This window comes from Lithobates pipiens, unplaced genomic scaffold, assembly GCF_037356315.1.
Source record: "Lithobates pipiens isolate NorthernLeopardFrog02 unplaced genomic scaffold, aLitPip1_a1.2 Scaffold_30, whole genome shotgun sequence".
NCBI classification, from domain to species: Eukaryota; Metazoa; Chordata; class Amphibia; order Anura; family Ranidae; genus Lithobates; species Lithobates pipiens.
In genome coordinates, this window is record NW_027507791.1 from 223,262 (window position 1) to 247,492 (window position 24,231).

Genomic DNA, 24,231 nt, shown 5'->3' on the forward strand with positions numbered 1-24,231 from the left:
GATCAGTCACAGTTCTGTCAGGTGAGCGGCCGAACAGGCCAGTCAGCAGGTGGGCATTACCGTTCTCCTGCCCTCTCTCTGCTGCCTATTTTCACGCTGAGACACAACAGGTGAAAATCTGCACCATGTAGCAGGTGACACAGAAAGTGACAATCTGCATCTGGTGGCAAGGTGATGTGGCAAGTGACAATCCACACCTTGTAGCAGGCAAGTGACAATCCGCAACGTATGGCAGGTGATGTGGCAAGTGACAATCCGCAACTTGTGGCATGTGATGTGGCAAGGGACAATCCGCAACTTGTGGCAGGTGACATGGCAAGTGACAATCTGCATCTGGTGGCAGGTGATGTGGCAAGTGACAAGCCACACCTTGTAGCAGGAAAGTGACACAGCAAGTGACAATCCACAACGTATGGCAGGTGATGTGGCAAGGGACAATCCGCAACTTGTGGCAGGTGACATGGCAAGTGACAATCTGCATCTGGTGGCAGGTGAGGTGGCAAGTGACAAGCCACACCTTGTAGCAGGCAAGTGACCCAGCAAGTTACAATCTGCAACTTGTGGCAGGTGAAGTGACAATAGACAATCCGCGTCTGGTGGCAGGCGATGGTGGCAAGTGACACACTCGAGGCTCCCACGATTCTGCATTAGGGTGAGTTGAACTATTTTATTTTATATTCCAATGTAATAATAGAAATAATGCGCTTCCATCATCCTGACACCATGACAGCCATGGTGCCATGATGATTGAAGCGGCAATAGGCAATACCAGCCATTTCTCCGATAAATTGCCTGCAAAAAAACCTTATTTTCTGCCAGTGACATCCAGGGGAGGATCCAGGATGATCTAGTCCCCCCGGGGGACTAGATCATCCTGGATCCTCCCCTGGCTGGATCCAGACCTTAGGTTACCCGATTACCTTCATTACACCATTTTTGTACAGAGCTTCTGGTTGCCCTGGAAAAAGCACTATGCCCACCCGGAAATGTGCTGCTGCTGCCATCCTGGAACAAGACAGAGCAGGAAGCCAGCTCCTCTGACACACATAACCCCACCAGATGACCCAGGAAGGGGAGAGCACAGCTGGAAAGAGGAAAGCCATGCTACTGCTCATCATCATGGACCACCAGTTGCACCATTTAGGCCGCATACATCTGGAGTTCATCTTTAGTAGGGATGAGCCCTATATCCTAGTCCAAACCAACCGGAGCGAGCCCACCAGAAAGCTCTCACCTGTATTAGACCAATCGGAGAATTTCCCACCCAGCAAGCGCACATATGCAATGGGCATTAATGCGTTCAGCTGCAGGGGAATTCCGTTGGCCACTTATAATTGGCCCAGTACAGTGACAGATCCTGGTGAGCTCACTCAAGTGAGTCTGGAGTAGGATCTCAACACACTTGAGCTCATCCCTAAACTTTAGAATGTCTTGAATGGGTATAGTGACAAAACCTCTTGAACGCCACCCCTCCCCCACTCATATCCTAGTTAACCCTGACGTCACCCCCACATGGCAGTATTTGGGACTGGCAATTGGCTTCTCATGTCCAAGCATTGCATCCTGGGAGGAGGTCACATGTTCTCTCACACCTAGAAACACTGGGCATTTCACGAGGGCTCCAACAAAACAACAGGGTAATGGGAGAGGGCATGGCGAGTGTGAGTCTAAGTAGAACCGCTGTGGGATTTTAAAAAGGAGTCCACTTTGATGTGTCATCAGAGATTCATAATGACATTCTTTTATTACTATATTCTTTACTTACAGTATCCAAGGAGAGCAGGTCATCCTTGCTGCCACCAAACACCATGACTTCACCGTCTTTGCCCAGACAGGCAGTATGCCAGAGTCTATAAACATAATAAAGTACACAATATGAATCACATAGCTTTATTTACCAAAACAAAGCAATAATCAATGATGTGCTATAACCTATACAAACAGTTATTTTTATACAGTATGAACTGGAAATAAAAGTAAGGTATTACCCATGGCACCTGAGCAGTCTAGCCTCCAACCTCCACCAGAACTGGAATTTTTCTGGTACCCACAGGCAACAGACAACTGTTCAATTTTTATAAAACATTGCTGCCAAAATGTCTCACTTTCTCCAGAGCAGCCCCCCCCCCCCCCATTCCATGTTGAATAGTGTCCCACACCCCTTATGTCCCAAAAGACAGGGAGCTGCATAGCAGTTGCTAAGGGAGGTGGCACACAAGGTATGTTTGTTATGTTACCAAGTGTTTTGTTACATAGTTACATAGTAGGCGAGGTCAAAAAGACACAAGTCCATCAAGTCCAACCTATGTGTGTGATTATATGTCAGTATTACATTGTATATCCCTGTATGTTGCGGTCGTTCAGGTGCTTATCTAATAGTTTCTTGAAACTATCGATGCTCCCCGCTGAGACCACCGCCTGTGGAAGGGAATTCCACATCCTTGCTGCTCTTACAGTAAAGAACCCTCTACGTAGTTTAAGGTTAAACCATTTTTTTTCTAAATTTAATGAGTGGTCACAGGTCTCCCTTCTTCGAAAAAGATATATCCCTATTGTGGGGTCACCAGTACGGTATTTGTATATTGAAATAATGTCCCCTCTCAAGCGTGTCTTCTCCAGAGAGAATAAGTTCAGTGCTCGCAACCTTTCTTCATAACTTATATCCTCCAGACCCTTTATTAGCTTTGTTGCCCTTCTTTGTACTCGCTCCATTTCCAGTACATCCTTCCTGAGGACTGGTGCCCAGAACTGGACAGCATACTCCAGATGAGGCCGGACCAGAGTCTTGTAAAGCAGGAGAATTATCATTTTATCTTTTATTGACTTTTGATATAATGTTCTTTAGAACTCAGTAAAATTCTATTATTATGAAATGGTCCCAAGCCCAGTTCTTCCTCACCGGGCCCTTGTAAATAGATTTGATGTTGGTCTAGCTGCAGTAGGCCATCTATATCCTGAGCAGGGACCTCATGTTGATGGTGACTGCCTGTGCTGCCTTGATCTGCTTCATAGTATAGCACGGGGGTCAGCAACCAGTAGATCACGGGACAGCTGGTAGATCGAGGTCTGGGCTTGCTTACCTGCCATTCCAGAGCATCAGATAGAGTGCAGTGCAGAGGGACTACTTGTAAATTTGGAGCTGTAGTAGGGAGCGAGAGCCACATAAGCCGATGCCTCCCCTGTAGTGCTGGCTCCTGTCCCATGTGGAGTGATACCAACTGCACTCCACCTCTTATCTCAGCTAGCGGTCTCCAGAGTGGTACCAGCAGCAGGAAAGAAGAGAGGTCAGTGCAAAGCAATACACCAGGCATAATAATATAGGGCTGCTTTCACACTGATGTGCTGCGGTTTACCCACATGCGGGTGCAATGCAGTGTACCTACAGCTTTACTGTTGGTTTGCAGCACTTAGCTACAGACTTCTATTATATTCTGTGGGTTTCTGAAAGGGTTTTAACCCCCCCCCCCCCCGACTTTATGTGTGAATGAGCCCCAAGGGTGCCGCTGCCGAATGCAAGGGCTTATTCACAAGTACAACAGGCACTGCTGCTCCTCTGAAAAGCGATCTGATTGAGTTTGACAGGTGACGAGGAGGGGATATGCTTCCGCCTCCACTACCCGATTTAAACATATGATTGCTGTGCAATGCACGCAACTGCAACACGGTAGCATGGCGATTAGAATTTGAAATCAGGTGTGAGGAGGTGACACTGTGCACGATGATCTTTGTCTTCTCCCATGTTGTTCAGGTAGATCTCGACCTCTTTAAGGTTGCCTACCCCTGGTCTAGCTCTTTCATCCCTAGAATTCCCTCATTTCTGCTCTAACTTAGCACCTCAACCTGAATATTCTAGCAAAGCAGGTTACTGAATACAGAATCATACTGAAGTCATACAATATAGACTATGTTTTCAAAAGTATTGGGACACCTGCCTTTACATATACATGAATTTCAATGGCATCCCAGTCTTAGTCCGTAGGGTTCAATATTGAGTTGGTCCACCCTTTGCAGCTATAACAGCTTCAACCCTTCTGGGAAGGCTGTCCACAAGGTTTAGGAGTGTGTCTATGGGAATGTTTGACCATTCTTCCAGAAGGGCATTTGTGAGGTCAAGCACTGATGTTGGACAAGAAGGCCTGGCTCACAGTCTCCTCTCTAATTCATCCCAAAGGTATTCTATCAGGTTGAGGTCAGGACTCTGGGGTAGAGGAACTCTACCGGCCTGCACAAACTCGCTCATCCATGTCTTTATGGACCTTGCTTTGTGCACTGGTCCAAATCATTTGGTGGAGGGGGGGGGGGGGATTATGGTGTGGGGGTTGTTTTTCAGGTGTTGGGCTTGGCCCCTTAGATCCAGTGAATGGAACACTTAAGGCGTCAGCATACCAAGAAACTTTGGACAATTTCAGAGAGTGGTCTGAGTGGCTCTAGGATATCATGCACCTCATCCCGATTGTTGAAAGTAATGATACTTGATGTGATTGTAGCCGTATTCATGCAATTGTGACAGAGAAAATCGAGTACTGTCCGTGATAATTTTTTTATTTGCACTAACTATTTTTCAGGACAAGCTTTTCGGGGTATGTCCCCTTCTTCAAGGTCCAAGCAGTACTCAGTCCTTAAAAGTAATGAAGAAGGAGGATTGGGATTATTGCGGTGCTTAAAATAATTATTGCATACAAAATTTATATAAAATAGTTTCTTTATTGGTACAAAAAAAGAGAAAGAGACACGGGGTAAATTAAAACCAATTGTAGAGCATATACATATTGCATGTAATGGGTCGCTGATGTCACAATAAAAAGAAGGTGGTCACAAGTAGATGTTGTGTCCCAACATGTTGTTTCACCAGTGATGGCTTCCTCGGGGGATGGTTTGGGATCACCACAACTAGCCCAGCTCTAGCATAAAGTACAAAGCAAAATATCAGTTGACACTTTGGACAATTTCATGCTCCCAACGTTGTGGGAACAGTTTGGGGATGGCCTCTTCCCGTTCCAACATGACTGCACACCAGTGCACAAAGCAAGGTCCATTGTCAACACCTACACCAGCTTCCTTAACCCAGCATGCAAAAGGAAATAAAGAAGGCACATCACAAAAGCATGAACCAAAATCTCATAACATACAGCAGTGTTGCTAACCGCCAGTATTTTTACTGGCAGCCAGTAAAAAATGGTCTCTTTTCTCCTGCCAGTAAATGCCAGTTAAAGAAAAAGGTTGCTTGTAAAAAATATGGCTGTGACGCTTAGCCAAGACCACCTGAGTGCCCGCTACAGTGTGTTCGGGTTGTGCCGGCAGTGTGTCATGTGAAGTCATGGTGCAAGGGAACGGAGCAGCCAGAACCTCATGTGCAGATCTGTGGAACGGGAGGAAGGCAAGCCAGGAGTGGACTGAAGGGACCACCTGGCATGGAAAGAGACGGTCACTGTGACTCAGGAGGGGAGGTGTCATGTCAGTGAGGTGCCATCATCATTTGTGCTGCTGCTGGCAGTGTCTCTGTGAGAGTCAATTGTATGTGTGCGTGCCGCCCAATCTAATTTCTTGCCCTCTCGATTCCTGTCCCTGAGCTACTTATTTACCATATTGAAAATAAAATAATATATGTTTTTAGCTTAATGTCTACTTCAAATCACTTTGCTAATTGCATACTGCACTTGTTTGTAGCCTAAATACTGAAATTTGCACTTAAAACTGTCATTTTGTAACTTTTAAATATGCCAGTAAAAACTTGACTGTGCCAGTAAATTTTGGGTGTCGTGTAAATTTCAATCTGGTAGGTTGGCGACACTGACATACAGTATCACTGCAGAACTGGATCATAGGTTTACCTTTCTTAAAGTGAAGTCAGTAGAGAACTATGGGGGCTGTCACCGTTAGCTTACTTATAAAAATGCTACATGGCTGTCTGTGTCCGACCTCCGTACTTTAGAGTCAAAACTTCAACCAGCATGCTGCAAATGAGTGTCCAAAAAGTATCAGCATTCCTTCTATTAGTACATGTTCTGGGTTAGCACTGAAGCCACAGCATCCGTATGATAACCAGGGAACTGGCATTCTCAAAAGGAGATGTCAGCAATGGCAGTCTCCATTTCTTCTCCCATTACAGGTTCCCTTTAAAACAGAAATAAAGTCCAGCACATGAATTCGCAGCATAGGGTTCTAATGCATTAGTGCGCAGTTAATGCGAAGGGCGAGAGCTCATGAGATTTTGGGAGTTCTCACGAGATCTAGATCACCCCTTTAGCGGTCACTGCACTGCTTGGGGCTGCCCAAACCCGGGAAACAAATATTTGCCCTGCATAAAAATTGCAGCACAGGTGGCCCTGCACTGCAGAAGCAAAAGATCTTCTTTGGGTAAAATTGACAATAAAATATATTTGGATTAAACTTGAAACAGTGACATACTTTAGTAAGGGAATGCAAAATATTCAGTATTATTTACTTGTTCCTCTCTCCAGTCCAAAGGATCCTGAGACAGCGGAAGCAAACTGACTGTGGGACTTATGTAAGGCATATAAAGAGCCTATGATAGATTTTAATAGCTGCCTTTGTCCCCACTGGGAACACTTCCCCTCACTTCCTGTACCAGTGACAGCAAGTTAGCGAATGGCAAACCCTGTTCGCCATTGAAAAACCTTTGAAAACTTTGTCAGGTCTCAGGGAACCCCCACTAAAATGATTAGACCACTCATTGTACATTTGCGTCATCAGTAAATTGAAGATGTTTTAAATTAAAGAATAAAGAATGTTGTTTACCTAATAGTCAAGAAATAAAACAAATAATTGTCATTGTCAGAAAAGTAACAAAGGTCGTAAAAATTGTAGAGATCCCTTTCAGTGATAGTCAGTGTAGACGGGGGGCCTCTTACATTAGTGGTCAGTGTAGAAGTGATCCCTTATATTAGAGATCAGTGTAGAAAGGACCCCTTACATTTGTTTTAATTGTAGAAGTGACCCCTTATATTAAAGGTCAGTGTAGATGGGGCTCATTAAATCGGTAGCCAGTGTAGAAGTGACCCCTTATATCCGAGGTCATTGTAGAAGTGACTCCTAACATTGGTGGTCAGTGTAGAAGTGACCCCTTACATTGGTGGACATTGTAGATGTGGCTCCTTACATTGGTGGTCAGTGTAGAAGTGACCCCTTATATAAAAGATTAGGGGGGAATGTGGATATCTCCTATCTCCCAATGGAGACATCAACAAAGAAAGGTGAGCATCGGGACTATTACGGGGCACATGGAGTATTTTTGTACATAGAAAATTGATATCAAAAACAATGAATCATATAAAAAAAAAAACGATTTATTCAAGAAAGACATATAAAAATAAATAAATAAAAAATCTCAAAATACAGTTGGTAGAAACGAGTAAGGTGATTGTTCAACTAGTTTCGGGAGCTGAGACAGGGCTGGAGAGAGAGGTAGGAATACGCCTCCACGTCTAATTGTTGTGATGACATTGTCTCCCATGTCTCAACAAATCGTTTATATTTGTTTAATTTATTAAATTGTAAACATTGTATTTATGGACATCAATGATTTATTATATCAAACTTGTATATTTGCAGACTTAGGTGATATCCTGATGAAGCTATCAAGCGAAACTAGTTGAACAATCACCTTACTCGTTTCTACCAACTGTATTTTGAGATTTTTTATTTATTTATTTTTATATGTCTTTCTTGAATACATTTTTTATTTTTTTTATATGATTCATTGTTTTTGATATCAATTTTCTATGTACAAAAATACTCCATGTGCCCCGTAATAGTCCCGATGCTCACCTTTCTTTGTTGATGTCTCCATTGGGAGATAGGAGATATCCACATTCCCCCCTAATCTAACTTAGTGGGATGAGGGCGCACATTTATAGTTATATAACTATTATATATTTTCAAGCTTTTCCTTCTCCCCTTATATAAAAGGTCAGTATAGGCATGACTCCTTACATCAGTAGTCAGTGTAGAAGTGACCCCTTATATTGGAGGTCAGTGAAGAAGCAACCCCCTACATTGGTGGTCAGTGTAGAAGTGACCCCTTATATTAGAGGTCAGTGTAGAAAGGACCCCTTACATTTGTTTTCATTGTAGAAGTGACCCCGTATATTGAAGGTCAGTGTAGATGTGGCTCCTTACATTGGTAGTCAGTTTAGAAGTGACCCCTTATATTAAAGTTCAGTCTAGATGGGGCTCATTACATCGGTAGTCAGTGTAGAAATTACCCCTTGTATTGGAGGTCAGTGTAGAAGTGACTCCTTACATTGATGGTCAGTGTAGAAGTGACCCCTAATATTGGAGGTCAGTGTAGGAAGGACCCCTTACATTGGCGATGAGGGTAGAAATGACCCCTTACATTGGTAGTCAGTATAGACATGACCCATTATTTTGGTGGTCAGTGTAGAAAGGACCCCTTACATTGGTGGTCAGTGTAGAAGTGACCCCTGATATTGGTCGGTGTAGAAGTGATGCCTTACATTGGTTGTCAGTGTAGAAAGTACCCCTTACATTGGTGGTGAGTGTATAAATGACCTCTAAAGCCGCGTACACACGGGCGGACTGTATGGCCAACTTAGTCTGTCAGACAATCCGACGGACAGTCCGTCCTACTTTCGAATGAACGGACTTGACCACACACGATGAACAAACAGTCCGTTGAAAGCTTGCCCGATGACGTGTACAGCACGTACGACGGGACTAGAAATAGGACGTCCAATACACAGCAATGCAACCTTCCGCCGTGTAAATCCTTTCTGAGCATGCGCCATACTTAGTCCGTCCAACTAGCCTACTCACGAGCGGATTGTCCGCTGAAACCAAAGTCTGACGGACAATATTACGGAAATTCCGAAATACTTAGTCCGCCAGACTGCACGCTGAAAAAGTCAGCTGAAGCCCACACACGAGCGGACTGTCCGCTGAAATGTGTTTCGGCGGACTAAGTTGGATAGACAGTCCGCCCGTGTGTACGCGGCTTTACATTGGTGGTCAGTGTAGACGTGGTTGCTTACATTAGTGATCAACGTGGGGTCAGTGTAGACGAGATCCCTTATATTGGAGGTCAGTGTAGAAAGGATCCCTTACATTAGTGGTCAGTGCAGACGTGGCTCCTTACATTGGTGATCAGTGAGGAAGTGACCGGTTACATTGGCAGCCAATGTAGAAATAACCCCTTACACCGGTGGTCAGTATACCACAGCTCTCTTCTCAAGGAACCTCTAGCAACCTCTGGAGGACAGCAGGTTAAAAAGGGCTGAGTTAGTGGAAAATGATCTAAACGGGACACACAGCAATGAAAAACATTTTTTGTATAGCAGAGGACAGTTAGAAACGTCCTCAGCTTTCTATTGCTCAACGCGTTCTTGTTAAAGGTTTTCCCTCATTCCCATTTCCAGTACCAGCGTTGTCCTATTGTGACAGGAAATCGCCCCAACCAGGCCACAGGCAAGAATGAAAATCCGGCACTGGAATCTTGTGCAGCTCAGGACACCAGTGATTGTGGAATACTGAGGGGCACTTAAATGAAAGCAACATTTACTTAGAATTTTCTCTTGGGTTGGTGTAATGTACCTTGGTTGATCCTTATCTAAATGTGTCAACTGCTTCCATTCATTGGTAGAGATACTATATATCCATCCGTCACCTGCAAAAACAACACGTGAAAAGCAAAACTGTCAAAAATGGTCATCATGTTATCATTCGGAGGAACACCATCACAGTTGCTGTAAAAATGTTAAATATTTTTATGATTATTATTTTCATTTTCTAATTATTATTTTGAATTAAAACACTTTTACTCACTTAGTGGTACACTTTCAGCACTAAGACCCCCAAAGAGAAATAAATGTTCCTCTCCAATAGGTGTCAGTGTGTGCCATGATCTCCCCCTTGGCTTCACCCCTGTAATCTGGATTCTGGAGGGGGACAGAAGTTATCTATATGAACACACAATGCAACTGGAATACAAACAAAATCTTTGTGTAAAAGAGCTTTAAGTTTTATCTAAACCCAAAAACAAAAATGTAATATATATTACATCTTACCAACCCTAATGCTGCGTACACACGATCGGACTATCCGGCAGACTTAGTCCGGCGGACAAACCGCCGGACTTTGCAGCGGAGGTCCGCCAGACTTTCCGAACGAGCGGACCTGCCCACACACGACCGGACTTTTTTCCGGCGGACTAGGTCCGGCGGACAAACCGGAGCTGTCCAATTATTTTAAAAACATGTGTTGTGTTTTTTTCTTTACACTTTTTTTCACCAGGTGAATGGGTAGGGGTATATGGTACCCCAACACTCATTCACATAGGGTGGGGGGCCGGTATCTGGGGGCCCCCTTATTAAAAGGGGCTCCCGGATTCCAATAAGCCCCCCGTCCGCAGACCCCGACAACCAACGGCCAGGGTTGTCGGGAAGAGGCCCTCGTCCTCATCAACATGTTGAGGGCACACGGCTTGGTACGGCTCAGGAGGGGGGGGGGGGGGCGCTCGCTCATCCCCACCCCCTTTCCTGACCGGCCGGGCTGCATGCTCGGATAAGGGTCTGCTGTGGACTTGGGGGGGGGGGGGGGGGGAGGGGCCACGCCGTTTTTCCAGCGTAGGGCTTCTCCTTTAAGTCCATACCAGGCGACGGGGCCAGCGAGGTGTCAATCTTGCCCATGGAGGCGGCGACATTGAATTCCTGCCCTAGTCCCGTCTACCTGGAGCCGCGTTCAAAATGAATGGACTTTTCTCCGTGTGGGCAAGTCCGTTCATTTCAAAAGTCCGGCGGACTAGCACACAGACGGCGGGATTGTCCGCCTGACTGCCGAGTCCGGCGGACAATTTTGAGTCAAAACTTCTTTCTAAGTCCGCCAGACTTTTGGAAAGAAAAGGTCTGCCGGAGCCCACACACGGGCGATTTGTCCGGCGGACTCTGGTCCACCAGACCAAGTCTGCTGGATAGCCTGATCGTGTGTACGTGGCTTAAGATGTAGTGGATGCTGACTTGAACTACAAATAACCCCCCCCCCCACCTTCCCTCCGTACCTCTATTACATAAGGGGGAGTCTGTACTCCACCAAAGATAACTGGGAAAGCTGATGACTTTGTTTGAGATCGGTTTAATACATTTATTTATTTCAGGTACTTATATAGAACCATAAATTTACGCAGTGCTTCAGATATATATTGTACATTCACATCAGTCCCTGCCCTCAAGGAGCTTACAATCTAAGGTTCCTAACTCACATTCATACATACACATACTAGCATAGTTCCCAACTGTCCCTGATTTCATGGGACTGCCCCCGATTTGGAGCAATGTCCCTCTGTCCCTTTTTCCTCCTCATTTATTAATATTAATACTGACCTGAAAGCGTTAAACACACAAGGTCAGCATTGATATTAATACATATGTATCTGTACAGATTAAATTAAACAAATGTATAACATTATGTGCATAATTATTATTTTTGTATCAATCTTATAGATTGTTTGTAGTTATATGAAGTCATTCGGCCCTTTCCCCCTGAAGAAGACCCCTACCCTACAAGTCAAAACGTGTTAGATAAAATCTGTCTGTCTTATAGTTGATTTGGGCCTCTTTCATTTTTTCATGTTTCAATCTCATGTGTCAATTACCTTAGTGTCATCATGTGTTTTAGCTCTTTTTGATAAGATGTAAATTATCTGTTGTAACTTTTTACAAAATTTATTCTCTTTGAGTGTCCATGGTCCGTTAAAGTCTTGTTTTTTTGAGGAAACTTTTACTTGAAAAAAATGTATTAGATTTTTGTCACTGTAAAATCCACTTCTCTCAAGTTCATTGAAGGACACAGCAGGATCAGTAGATTGTTACCACTGGGTATTGCGCCACCTAATGGCCACAACCTACCTCTCCAGCTGTGTTCTTTAATGAACAAAAGAGAAATGTGTTTTTGTTTTTGTCTGTGTCTAGAGCTTCTAACTCTCCCCAGATCTAGCCAAAACAAGTGAAAAAAATCAATTTGTTAGCTTACCCTCCGGACCATATCCAAGTGTCCAGGTTCAGAGAGTGCAGATCATTCATCCGTGTTTGCTAGAAGTAAAGATAAGGGAAAAGTCAAACAATCCGCTGCACTTAGACCTAATAAACTGGAATCCTAAACACAACCCAGAACTAACCAGCACACGTCCACCAAACACGTATCCTTTGTTCCCCAGGATAGCACAAGAATGAGCGGCTCGAGGTTGTGGTGGTGCACTCTGAAAAAAAAAAAAAAAAAAATTCTCACTATTCAGTGGAAAGCTATACTATGGTCTTTACAGAACCCTGTAATTTCATTGGACCGGTTAATTTTAAAAGCCAATATAAAGAAATAGTAGTGGTAAAAAAAGCACTTGTGGATTTAATTAACCTTTTTTGGGGGTTAATTCTCCTTTAAGGGGGTGTGGCAGGGGGCGTGTCCTACATACATTTGCTGGTAGGTGTCCCTCATTCCCATCTTAAAATGTTGGGAGGTATGCAGATGTCTTCCAAGTCGCACCCGAAATGGCTTTGAAAACGTGCAATTTCAAATGAAGATGCATGATTTCAAAGCCGCAGTCAATGTGAACAAGGGTTTAATCTGACCTTGTCCCTGGCACATGCATAAAGTCAACTGGATGTACTGCAGCCTCCTGTCTGTGAAGAGTGCCCTCTAGTGGCACCTGGGAGAAGCATCAGAGCATACAAGGCTGGAGTCCACAGTGTCTTAGGCTAGGTTCAGATCTATGCAGGTGTGGGACTGCATGTAAATCACACGCTTTTCGGCACCAAAAATGTGCCGCTGTTAGCAGATGCACGGGGTGACAGTAATTCTTAAAGACACCCCACACACTGGAAGCCATGGCACGTTTTTCATACTGGGAAACGCACTATGCAGTACGCCTGTGGCTGCAATTTTAGAAAAGGTTCAGGGACCTTTTACTGCATTTCCTGCAGGTACAGCAGCCAATTCAAATGATTTTAGGTGGTGACTTGATCAGCCATTCAAATGAATGAGCTGCCGTGCCCACGCAAACGCAGTTGCAGAAAATCCGACGTACTGTGAACCTAGCAAAAAAGCACACCGATTTCTACAGGCAGTTTTTATTAGTGGTGGCTTGATCAGCCATATCAGGTCTATAGCTAAAATAGTTACAGTAAAAAATATGACAAGGCAAAATAAAAAAGTACATTTCCCCATGTTTCCTCCAATCACATTGCAGATACAGGAAGAATAACTGTTGATGGGTCAGAAATCTAGTATGTTGTTACCTTCTACATTGACATGACAACTCAGCTCTGAAATCTTAGCATGTGTTGTCAACCTTGTTTGAAGGATTACAGAGGATACAGACCTCGCCCTCCTCATCTGCATAACCCCGCCTTCTCTCCTCCCCCTCCTCCTCAACCTCTCCTTGTACACACGCAGGGAGTACCGTAAATTATAATGCCCTGTACACACGGTCGGACATTCCGACAACAAAATCCATCAGATTTTTTCTGACGGATTTTGGCTTAAACTTGTCTTGCATACACAGTTGCACAAAGTTGTTGGAAAATTCGATAGTTCTGAACGCAGTGACGTAGAACATGTACGACGGGACTATAAACGGGACAGTAGCCAATAGCTTCCGTCTGGTAACTTATTTTGAGCACGCGTGGCACTTTGTCTGTCGGAATTGTCTACATACGATCGGAATTTAAACGATCGGATTTTGTTGTCGGAAAATTTTAGATCCTGCTTTCAAACTTTGTGTGTCGGAAACTCTGACGGAAAAAGTCAGATGGAGCCCATGCACGATCGGATTTCCCGACAACACGATTCGATCGCACATTTTCCCGGCGGAAAGTCCGACCGTGTGTACAGGGCATTAACTTATCTGGAAAGATCAGCAAGTATTTTTTGCCTTTATTAAACATATATAACAAATTACTTTCAATGGTATAGTGAGACCAAAAGGGATCGATTAAGAGAAGTTCATTGTGAGGGTTTACATACACTATAAACTGAACTCCAGGCAAACATCCAAATACACAGAGAGACTGCATATTGTGTATAAGAGCTGCGTTAGCTTCCAAAGGGTGAGTGTCCACCCACTCCTGAGATTTAAGCCTCGTACACACGATCAGATTTTCAGACGGGAAACGTTCAATGACAAGCTGCTGGAGGTAAATCCGGATTTGTTGTTGGGATTTTCCACGGACAATTGTTGGATGGCAGGTTTTAACATTTTCCGTGGACAAATGTCTGTTGTCGGATTTTCCGAGCGTGTGTTCACAAGTCCGTCGGACAAAAGTCCAAAGTACAAACACGCATGCTCGGAAGCAAGGACAAGGCAGAAGCGGTCGGTCTTGTAAACTAGCGTTTGTAATGGAGAATTAACATTCGTGACGCGGCAAATTATGAAATCTCGAAATGCAGCGCACAATTCTCTTCTTCTTTAATGGCATAATAATGAAGCTGCTTTGCTGGTGATATTGATAGAGTTATTGCAAACTAATTTTCAAAGGCTTTTTTTTCTAGTGATATCAAGAATATTAATATTATGCTTTTTTTTTGGGGGGGGGGGCAAGTTTCAAACACCATTATCCCGTAGTTTTTAAGATCAAAGGTACAACTATGTTGGTGTCCCTTGTCAATTTTACATTGTATTTGTTAAATGTACCTGCCTACTCTCAAACTGTCATTTGAAGTAAAACACATAGCCAAGTATTATTCTCCGCAATTTTTTTTTTTGAGAACTAACATTTTTTTTATTGATTTTAGAAGAAAAAAAAGACACCAACACAACGTTACAGGGCAGTACATTTTGCCGTGATACAAGTAATTCTGGTTCAAATTCAACAGATATGTGGGCCGGTGACAAAGTTCGATCTAGATAAAAACATTTTCCGACCTTCCAGACACGTTAGTTTAGTAACACAACAAATTACGCCTGTACAGAGATGCACGAATAGGTACAAGAAAGGGAAAGTGTAGAAGAGAGGGTGAAATGGAAAAGAGAAGGAGTAGAACGTAGTGGAGAGGAGAGAAAAAGAGGGCAGCCGCCCGCCCCTAGAGCCCCGTTTCACCCGAGCAGCATCTGCCCTAGTTACCGATGATCTTTATAAACCCAGGACCTACGTAGCGTTAGGCCACAGGGATCTCCAACCGGACCTATGTTTCCCATATTCGATTGTGTTTATCAAGAGCGTTATTTAATGAGGCCGTCAAATACTCCATTCTTTTAACATCTCTGATCCTGGAGTGCAGCTCGACTAGCGAGAGGGGCTCCTTCCTCTTCCACCTCAGGGCCACCAGACATCTCGCTGTGGTCAGTATGTGGGCCAAGAGCCTTTTGGAGAGTTTAGAGAAGGAGGCAGGTGGAAGGCCCAGGAGAAAGATTTTCAGATCAAGGGGCACCTTAGGCCGCGTACACACGGGCGGACTGTTCGCCCAACCTTGTCCGCTGAACAGTGTTTGGGCGGACAGTCCGCCCGTGTGTGGGCTTTCAGCGGACAGTTTCAGCGGACAGTTGGACGGACAAAGTCTTTCGGAAATTCCGAAAAACTGTCCGCTGAAACTGTGTTTGAGCGAACAGTCCGCCCGTGTGTGGGCCTGTCCGCTGTACTTTCGAAATGAGCGGACTGTTCCCGCTCGGAAAGTCCGCCCATTTCGAGCGCGTGTACAGGTAGGCGGGGCCCGCGAAGGAGATGTCGCGGGCTCCGCCGCCTGGAATGGGCTTAAAGGGGAACCCCAACGCCGAAAAAAATCGGCGTGGGGGTTCCCCCAAAGTCCACACCAGACCCTTGTCCGAGCACGCTACCCGGCCGGCCAGGAAAGGGGGGCGAGCGAGCGCGCCCCCCCTCCTGAGCCGTACCAGGCCGCGTGCCCTCAACATGGGGGGGTGCCTTGGGGAAGGGGGGGCCGCGCGGCCCCCCCACCCCAAAGCACCTTGTCCCCATGTTGATGAGGACAAGGGCCTCTTCCCGACAACCCTGGCCGTTGGTTGTCGGGGTCTGCGGGCGGGGGGCTTATCGGAATCCGGGAGCCCCCTTTAAGAAGGGGGCCCCCGGATACCGGCCCCCCACCCTATGTGAATGAGTATGGGGTACAATGTACCCCTACCCATTCACCTGTGAAATAAAGTACAAAAAAAAACACAACACAGGGAAAAAATATTTTATTGCACAGCTCCGGGGGTCTTCTCGCCGGACTCCTCCGCTATCTGTGTGTAGCTCTTTTACTAGCGGAGGAGTCCGGCTTTCTTCCTCCCCGCCGCCGGCCTCTTCTCCCGACTTCGGGGGTCTTGTCCCCCTCCTCGGTTCTTCTGCCGGGCCACCGCGCCTTCTTGTAGCTCTTTTACAGGCGGTGGCCCGGTCTTCTGTCGCCGCTGCCTTCCGTTCTTCTGTCGCCGCCTTCGGTTCTTCTGCCGGGCCACCGCGCCTTCTTGTAGCTCTTTTACAGGCGGTGGCCCGGTCTTCTGTCGCCGCTGTCGTCGCCGCCGCCGCCTTCCGTTCTTGTTCTTCTTCTTGTTCTTCTTCTTCTTCTCCTGGAGATGTTGACTCGACGAGCTCTCCAGCCGGAATGCCAGAGCCGCGCTGTGCGGTCACTTATATAGTGACAATGGGGCGGTGTCACATGGTATATGTCACATGGGTTGGTCACATGGGTTGATGTCACATGGGGACTATGACATCGTAAGGGGGCGGGGTCACCATGTGACCAACCCATGTGACATATACCATGTGACACCGCCCCATTGTCACTATATAAGTGGCAGCGGAGCGTGTCCCTGGCATTCCGGCCGGAGAGCTCGTCGAGTCAACATCTCCAGGAGAAGAAGAACAAGAAGAAGAACAAGAACGGAAGGCGGCGGCGGCGGCGACGACGACGACGACGACAGCGGCGACAGAAGACCGGGCCACCGCCTGTAAAAGAGCTACAAGAAGGCGCGGTGGCCCGGCAGAAGAACCGAAGGCGGCGACAGAAGAACGGAAGGCAGCGGCGACAGAAGACCGGGCCACCGCCTGTAAAAGAGCTACAAGAAGGCGCGGTGGCCCGGCAGAAGAACCGAAGAGGGGGACAAGACCCCCGAAGTCGGGAGAAGAGGCCGGCGGCGGGGAGGAAGAAAGCCGGACTCCTCCGCTAGTAAAAGAGCTACACACAGATAGCGGAGGAGTCCGGCGAGAAGACCCCCGAAGACGGAAGACCCCCGGAGCTGTGCAATAAAATATTTTTTCCCTGTGTTGTGTTTTTTTTTGTACTTTATTTCACAGGTGAATGGGTAGGGGTACATTGTACCCCATACTCATTCACATAGGGTGGGGGGCCGGTATCCGGGGGCCCCCTTCTTAAAGGGGGCTCCCGGATTCCGATAAGCCCCCCGCCCGCAGACCCCGACAACCAACGGCCAGGGTTGTCGGGAAGAGGCCCTTGTCCTCATCAACATGGGGACAAGGTGCTTTGGGGTGGGGGGGCCGCGCGGCCCCCCCCTTCCCCAAGGCACCCCCCCCATGTTGAGGGCACGCGGCCTGGTACGGCTCAGGAGGGGGGGCGCGCTCGCTCGCCCCCTTTCCTGGCCGGCCGGGTAGCGTGCTCGGACAAGGGTCTGGTGTGGACTTTGGGGGAACCCCCACGCCGATTTTTTTCGGCGTTGGGGTTCCCCTTTAAGCCCATTCCAGGCGGCGGAGCCCGCGACGTCTCCTTCGCGGGCCCCGCCTACCTGTACACACGCTCGAAATGGCCGGATTTGCCTCCTCCTTACGTGGGCGAGTCCGTTCATTTCAAAAGTTGAGCGAACTGTTTGGCAAACAGTTTGCTGAAACAGTCCGCTCGTGTGTGGGCAAGTCCGCTCATGCAAATTTTGAGCGGACTGTTTGCCGAAACTGTTTGACGAACAAGGTTGGGCAAACAGTCCGCGCGTGTGTACGCGGCCTTAGTCTCAAAGATGGATTGAAGCAGGGAGTGTACTGTCCGCCAGTAGGGGAGGAGTAGAGGGCAGGTCCAATAGATAGGATATAGTGTCCCCCTGGCCTTACAGCATCGCCAGCACAGGGAGTCAGCTGAGGGGTATATGGAGTGGAGCAGATCAGGAGTCAGATACCAGTGGAGAAGAATCTTGTATTGATTCTCTTTATAAAGTGTACAAATGGAACTCCTAGCTGCCTGTGACCATATGAGCCGCCACGCGCTCAGAGGTATATCTATACCCAGGTTCTGCTCCCACTTATTCATATAAGCATGTCGTGGCCCGGTAGGTGACCCATCCATAATCAGGAGGTGGTAAGTGTGCGATATCATACCTCTAGGAGAGGGACCCTCTAAGCATATTTTTTCAAACTCAGTTAAGGGGAAAAATTGGAGATTCGCTACTAGGGATTGCGCATAATGACGTATTTGTAAGTAACTAAAAAATGCCTGTCTGGGTATATTAAAGGCATCCTGTAGGTCTTTGAAGGATCTTCGGGTTCTGGTTCGAGGGTCAACCAGTTGGCCATAGTGAAAAAGGGCCCTCTCCATCCAGAAGTGGGACATCTGTGAATTTAAACTGTCTGAGATATTAGGAGTGAATAAAAAGGTGATTAGGGAAGAGGTAGCGGTAAGCGGGTGTGCTGATTTGGCATGCCGCCATAATGTGTGTAGGAGCGCCATTGGCCCTAGTAGCTGTAGACCACCACCCACTACTCCGGAGCTCCATAACATGGAGTTCGGGTGGACGGGAGCTAGCCATAGTTTCTCAATTTGTGTCCATCGGTTGTAAGCATAGGGAGTGCACCAAGAGGCCACAGGGCGTAGTTGAGCAGCCAAATAGTATTTGGCTCTATTGGGGAATGCTAGGCCACCTTGATTGCGGGGAGCGTATAGAACCGATCTAGGAATTCGATGCCTCTTGTAGTGCCAGAAAAAAATTATCAAGTCGCACCGGAGCCTCTTAAAGTGCGAGGCCGGAATGGGAATGGGTAGGGTCTCATAGAGATATAAAAGTTAATCTTCAGGGTCGCCAGGCGACCGAAAAGAGACAACCCCAAGGATTTCCACTTGGTCAGGCAGGCCCTGATGGAGGCGTAGAGCTGGGGGAAGTTGGCTTTGTAAAGAGTGTCGTATGTGGGAGTGATGTGAACCCCAAGGTATTTTAAGAAGGACGTCTTCCATGAGTGGCTGAATGCTTGCGAGGGGGCCGCTAATGTTTGGTGGGCTATGTTGAGGGGGAGGGCTTTCATTTTTGAGTTATTGATCTTGTAACCTGAGAGGACACTATATCGGTCTAATTCTACATGGAGATTTGGGAGCGAAACGTGGGGTTGTGCGAGGGTGAGGAGGACATCATCCGCAAACAGAGAGACCTTAAAGTCTAATACAGACCGGAATACCATGTATGTTTGGGTTGTTTCTGATATGGGCCGCTAGGGGTTAAATGCATAGGGCGTATAGAGGGCAAAGCGGGCAGCCTTGTCGAGTTCCGTTGGAGACCTGGAAAGTGGGAGAGGTGGCAAACTGGGTGCGGACCTGGGCTGAAGGGGAAGAATACAGGTGAGCAATGGCTCGGAGAAAGGGACCCCCAATACCGACCCGGCGGAGAGTCGCAAACAGAAAGGGCCAGCTCAGCCTATCAAAGGCTTTTTCCACGTCCAAGCTGAGCAAAAGTGCCTCCAGCCTGGTCCTGTTTGCAACCTCTACGATGTCGATAACCCTCCGAGTGTTGTCACCTGCCTGGCGGAGCAGGACAAATCCCACTTGGTCCTTGTGGATTAGTGACGGCATGAAATTGTTCAGTCTGTTTGCTAATAGTTTGGTAAAAAATTTTAAGTCTGTGTTGAGGAGTGCAATCGGCCTATAATTGGAGGGTAGTGTGTGGTCTTTTCTGGATTTGGGGATCAGCATAAGAAAAGAGGTTTGCATATCCCTTGGGATAGGCGTGTCCGATAGAAATGCGTTAAATAGGGTCGTCATGTGGGAAAGCAGGTGTGGGAGGAAAGTTTTGTAGTAAATGTATGGCAAGCCATCCAGCCCAGGGGCCCTGTTATTTGGCAAAGATTTAATTGTAGCAGTTATTTCCTCTTCTGTAATAGGCAAGTTGAGGACCATTAGGGCTGAAGAGGAGAGCATGGGAAGATCACACTCCGCCAGGTAAGATTGGATGTCTCGGGATAATTCGGGGGAAGGGGGGGTTGTGTGGGACGCTGGGGTCATTGTACAAGGTTGAATAATAGTTATGAAAGAGTTGGGCAATTTTAGAGGGGTGAGACTGGAGATCTCCATTCGTATCTTTGAGGTAGGTAGGTGAGGAAGACGCCACCTGATCTCAGAGTTGCCTCGCTAGAAGTGTATGTGGTTTATTGGCCTTATCATAGAAGGTCTGTCACAGTCTGAAGAGTGCCTTCTCTACCTTGCCCATATCTATGTCTTTCAGTCCAGCCCTGGTACTTATAAGTTCCCTAAGAGTGGTTAGGGATGGATGGGAAAGCAGTCTTGCTTCCAAGTGTTTGAGTTTGTCTAGTAGAGCCCGCTGAGTTGCATTGGCGTTTCACTTTAGAGCAGTGGAAAGGGATATGCACTGACCCCTAAAGACCGTCTTATGGCCCTCCCAGAGGGAGGAGATAGAGACCTCAGGGGAGCTATTCTTCGCAAAATATAGCTTCAGAGTGCACTCTAGTTCCACTCAGCAAGAGTCATGTTTGAGTAAAAACTCATTGAGACGCCAGTGGCATGTACGAAAGGATCCTGGGGAGAGTGTGAGGGAGAGTTTAATCGGAGCGTGGTCCGACCACGAGATTGCCTGGATATCTGAGCCTGTACAAGCTCTCAAGGTCGGAGTGTTAACGAAAAAGTAATCTAGTCACGAATGGGACTTGTGGGGGTGGGAACAGAAGGTGAATGTTTAGCCGACGGGTAAGCATATTTCCTGGTCAATTGGCGAAATAGGGTGGATTTCCTGTCAACGGCTTTGGGAGTTCCTCCCCGGCCTACGGAGTGTCTGTCAAGGTGTGGGGAGAAGGTTAGATTAAAGTCCCCTCCAATGACCAGATATTGGTGGGGAGGTGCAAACAATCGCTTGTACAATCTGGATAAGAAAGAGGTTTGGTTAGTGTTCGAGCCCTGCTTGAAAAGAATTGCTACTCCTGCTCATTTGCGTGGGCTGGAGGCCAGGTATATTTGGGGAAAGTATTTAAGGGCAAATGCCATGGTACCAGTTTTAGCGAGCTGTGTTTCCTGGATAAAAATGACGTCTGCCCTAGAGAGCTTAAATGCTCCATTTGATATTAGAGTCAAGGCCCTTCACGTTTAGTGACAGTATGTCAAACATGGTGGGCTTAATGAGGAGGGTAATGTTAGCTTACCCAGCAGGCTTGATGATGTCCAAATATTCGGGGGTTTCACAGGTCAGGTCACCAGGACAACTCAAAGCCCTGAGGATGCTCCAGGATGCTCCAGGGGTGGCGGGCGCCCAAGAAGTTAGAGATTAGAGGGGAGAGAGAAAAGAAGGAGCCAGGAAAAGAGAGGAGACAAAGGCTCAAAAAAAAAAAACATAAAAGGTTAATATACAACCAGATCTGTATGACCATTCACAATATAACCCACCTGAAAAAGGTGGCGGGTTGGGATACTCCGAAGGGCTCCTCCCGATGGGGGGGGGGGGTAAAAAAACACAGTCGGGTAAAATAGTACCAGTATCTGTTCGGAGAGCTCCCTGGGGGGGGAGGCGGAGGACCCAGGACAGGAGTGACCCTATCCCAGGCCTGCCTGCAATTGCAAATACACAGTTATCAACTGACATAAACTATGGCTACAACCACAACAGCAACCCGTCAAACTGATAGAACTATTGCTCAAGTAGGATCTGTGGTGGAGAAGTTCCCATCTTTTGAAATAGGCATGTCTTCCCATCTTGCGCCTCTTCGGGGACCACCCGGGAGGGGGGAAAGGAGGTCCCAACCAGGCCCAGCAGGTCACCCCTCTAGGTAACGGGTGAGGAAGGGGGATAGGCCCGCAGCCTGGGAGGGGTCCCGCGGGGGACCTGCAAGCCCCTCGGTAAGCAGGATCAAGTCAAAGTCAGATATTCTAGGTAAATGAGTCCAGGTATTTGAATAGTGAGGACAATTAGGGCCCAGTCAGGAAACCCAGGGAAGGGCAGGGTAGGAGGGGCCAATTAGCCAGTCTTCCATATGGGACAAGGATATAAAGGGGGAGAGGTTTATCTCTGGTGCGGTGGGGGGCCAGCAGGATGCGATCTTGGGCATTTTCTCCCAACGACTTGGATCCAGGGGTCTGGACAAGGTGGAGGGGATCGGCAGAGGGTCCCATCCGGGGGGCGGGTGGAACCGGGATGTTCAATTCTCTGCAAAAAGATTGGAGATCTTCAGGGTACCTCAGGGTGGTGGACCTTTCGTCCTTTTTAGCGGTAAGGCTAAAGGGGAAACCCTAGTGGTATCAAAGGTCATGTTCCCTCAGTGTTGTAAGAAGTGGCTGTAAGGAACGGCGTTGCTGGAGAGTCAGCCATGACAGATCCAGGAAGAGCTGTATGGAGGTGCCATCAAAGTCAATGGTGCGCATATTGCACGCTGCTCTCATGATGTCCTCCTTGAGAGTGTAGTTGTGGACCCTGCAGATCACATCTCTCTGTCTAGGTCCTGGATCACGGGGGCGGAGAGCACGATGGGCTCGGTCCAGTTTAATTCTTTGATGAACTGGGTGGCCCAGTATGTTGTTGAAAATAGCTTGTAAATTTGCATTTAGAGCTTCGTCCTGGGTCGCCTCCGGGAGGTCACAGACCCTGATGTTATTGTGCCTGCCTCTATTATCGAGGTCCTCGAGGTGGCGTTGAAAGTCCCGACTGGTAGAGGCTTGCGAGGTCAGGCGATCATGTATTTGCGAGAGTTCCTGCCTGGTGTCGCAGGCTTTCTCCTCCAGAGAGGTGACTTTAGTAGACAATTGGTGAAGATCAGTACACAGCATACTAATCTCAGATCTGCAGATTTCACGCACTTCCTGAATAAGCATGCGGAAGTCCCGTTTGTGGGCATACAGCGAACATAATCCCGCCAGGACGTATACGCTTCAGGTTCAGCGTCAGGATCCATTGCGGCGCGTTCGTGGAAATCCTGGGCTGGGGTCGGGCAGTTCATTGACGGGGGGTGGCCGCCATGGGGTGGTTGGAGAGAGGTAGCAGATATAGATTTCTTGTCCTTCAAAGGATCCTGCATATGGTCTGTTTGTGGGGGAGAATGAGAATGAGCCCCCTGAAGCCCTGGTGACTGTGAGGCTGGGTGGGGTGCTGGGGCTTTAGATGGGTCTCCCTGACACGATAAAGGAAGGGGGGCACTGGCCTTGGGGACCTGGGCTCACTGTGGAAGGGAGTGGGGGTCCCATTCAGGAGAGCGATGAATCCCAGGAGGGGGGTGACTGGGCTGCATGTGGAGATGAAGATGGCGGGAGCTCCACAAGACAGGGAGGAAACGTCTGGGAGAGGCTCTCTAAGAAGTGTCCTCCGTAGTGAGCTGGTGCCACAATCAGGGAGCTGGCGGGGGTGGCTGGGTCATGTGAGGCCAGGTTATGCCCTAAAGAGTCATACCTGTGGTCAGAGTGTCCCTGGGAAGCTCGTGGCGGAGGGGAGGAGCAGGTTGCTGTGTCCGGCGGTGGGTACGGCGCCATCTTGGCTGCGTGTGGTCCCGTCGGAGCTCCGTGACCAAAATACTCAGAGGATGAGGACCTTGTGGAGTGTCCCCGGGTGTCAGGTCCTTTATTCTTGCGGGGTTTGACAATAGATTGGCGGCGGCTGTGCACAGGTTATATCGGTAAGCAGGAGGCAGGCCGGGCCGGGAGCTTCAGCAAGGCACGTCTGCTCCGGAAGCCATCCAAGCCACGCTCCCCCTCCACAAATTTTTTATTGTGCATTAAAAAAATAAAAACAAATAAAATTAGACCTGCTATCTACCAATAGAACCAAAAAGTGCATTCTATGCATCCAAAAATATAGAAAATATACCAAATCAAATCATTATTCAACCAAAAAAATTATGTCAAAACAATAACTCCAAGGCCAATAATAAAGAACACGTTATCTCTTCCAATTCTGCAACATGTCCGGTTGACGAATGGTCGTTCAGAAACAAACTGAAAAGTGCGAAATGAAAAGTGCGAATCAACACTCACCAAACTTCTACTAACAGGAAATTAGCAGAAGGAGCCCAAAAGGGTGATGCTAAAGAGCTGAAAAACAACATAATACGTCATTATGTTTGTGTGTATGCAAGACAAGTA

The 24,231-nt window shown here is 47.4% G+C and overlaps 1 protein-coding gene and 1 long non-coding RNA gene across 4 annotated transcripts in view; both read right to left on the reverse strand.

Annotated features, from left to right (window-relative positions):
* KLHDC1 (kelch domain containing 1) overlaps nt 1-24,231 on the reverse strand; it is a 60,608-nt gene that overhangs the window by 6,015 nt on the left and 30,362 nt on the right. For 2 of the 3 annotated variants that reach the window (XM_077463534.1, XM_077463535.1), the window contains 5 exons: nt 12,149-12,229; nt 12,004-12,062; nt 9,802-9,914; nt 9,571-9,643; nt 1,766-1,850 (listed from right to left, as the gene is read on the reverse strand). In XM_077463534.1, coding sequence (XP_077319660.1) covers nt 1,766-1,850; nt 9,571-9,643; nt 9,802-9,914; nt 12,004-12,062; nt 12,149-12,229 — 411 coding nt within the window. Of the gene's footprint in view, nt 1-1,765; nt 1,851-4,684; nt 4,902-9,570; nt 9,644-9,801; nt 9,915-12,003; nt 12,063-12,148; nt 12,230-24,231 lie in introns of those variants that run through there. The other variant, XM_077463536.1, reaches the window with a different exon arrangement.
* Nucleotides 14,558-21,725, reverse strand: LOC143942308 (uncharacterized). Its single transcript, XR_013264754.1, has 2 exons — nt 17,908-21,725; nt 14,558-15,393 (listed from the first exon to the last, which is right to left on the reverse strand). It is a non-coding gene; the product is annotated as an uncharacterized LOC143942308 (long non-coding RNA).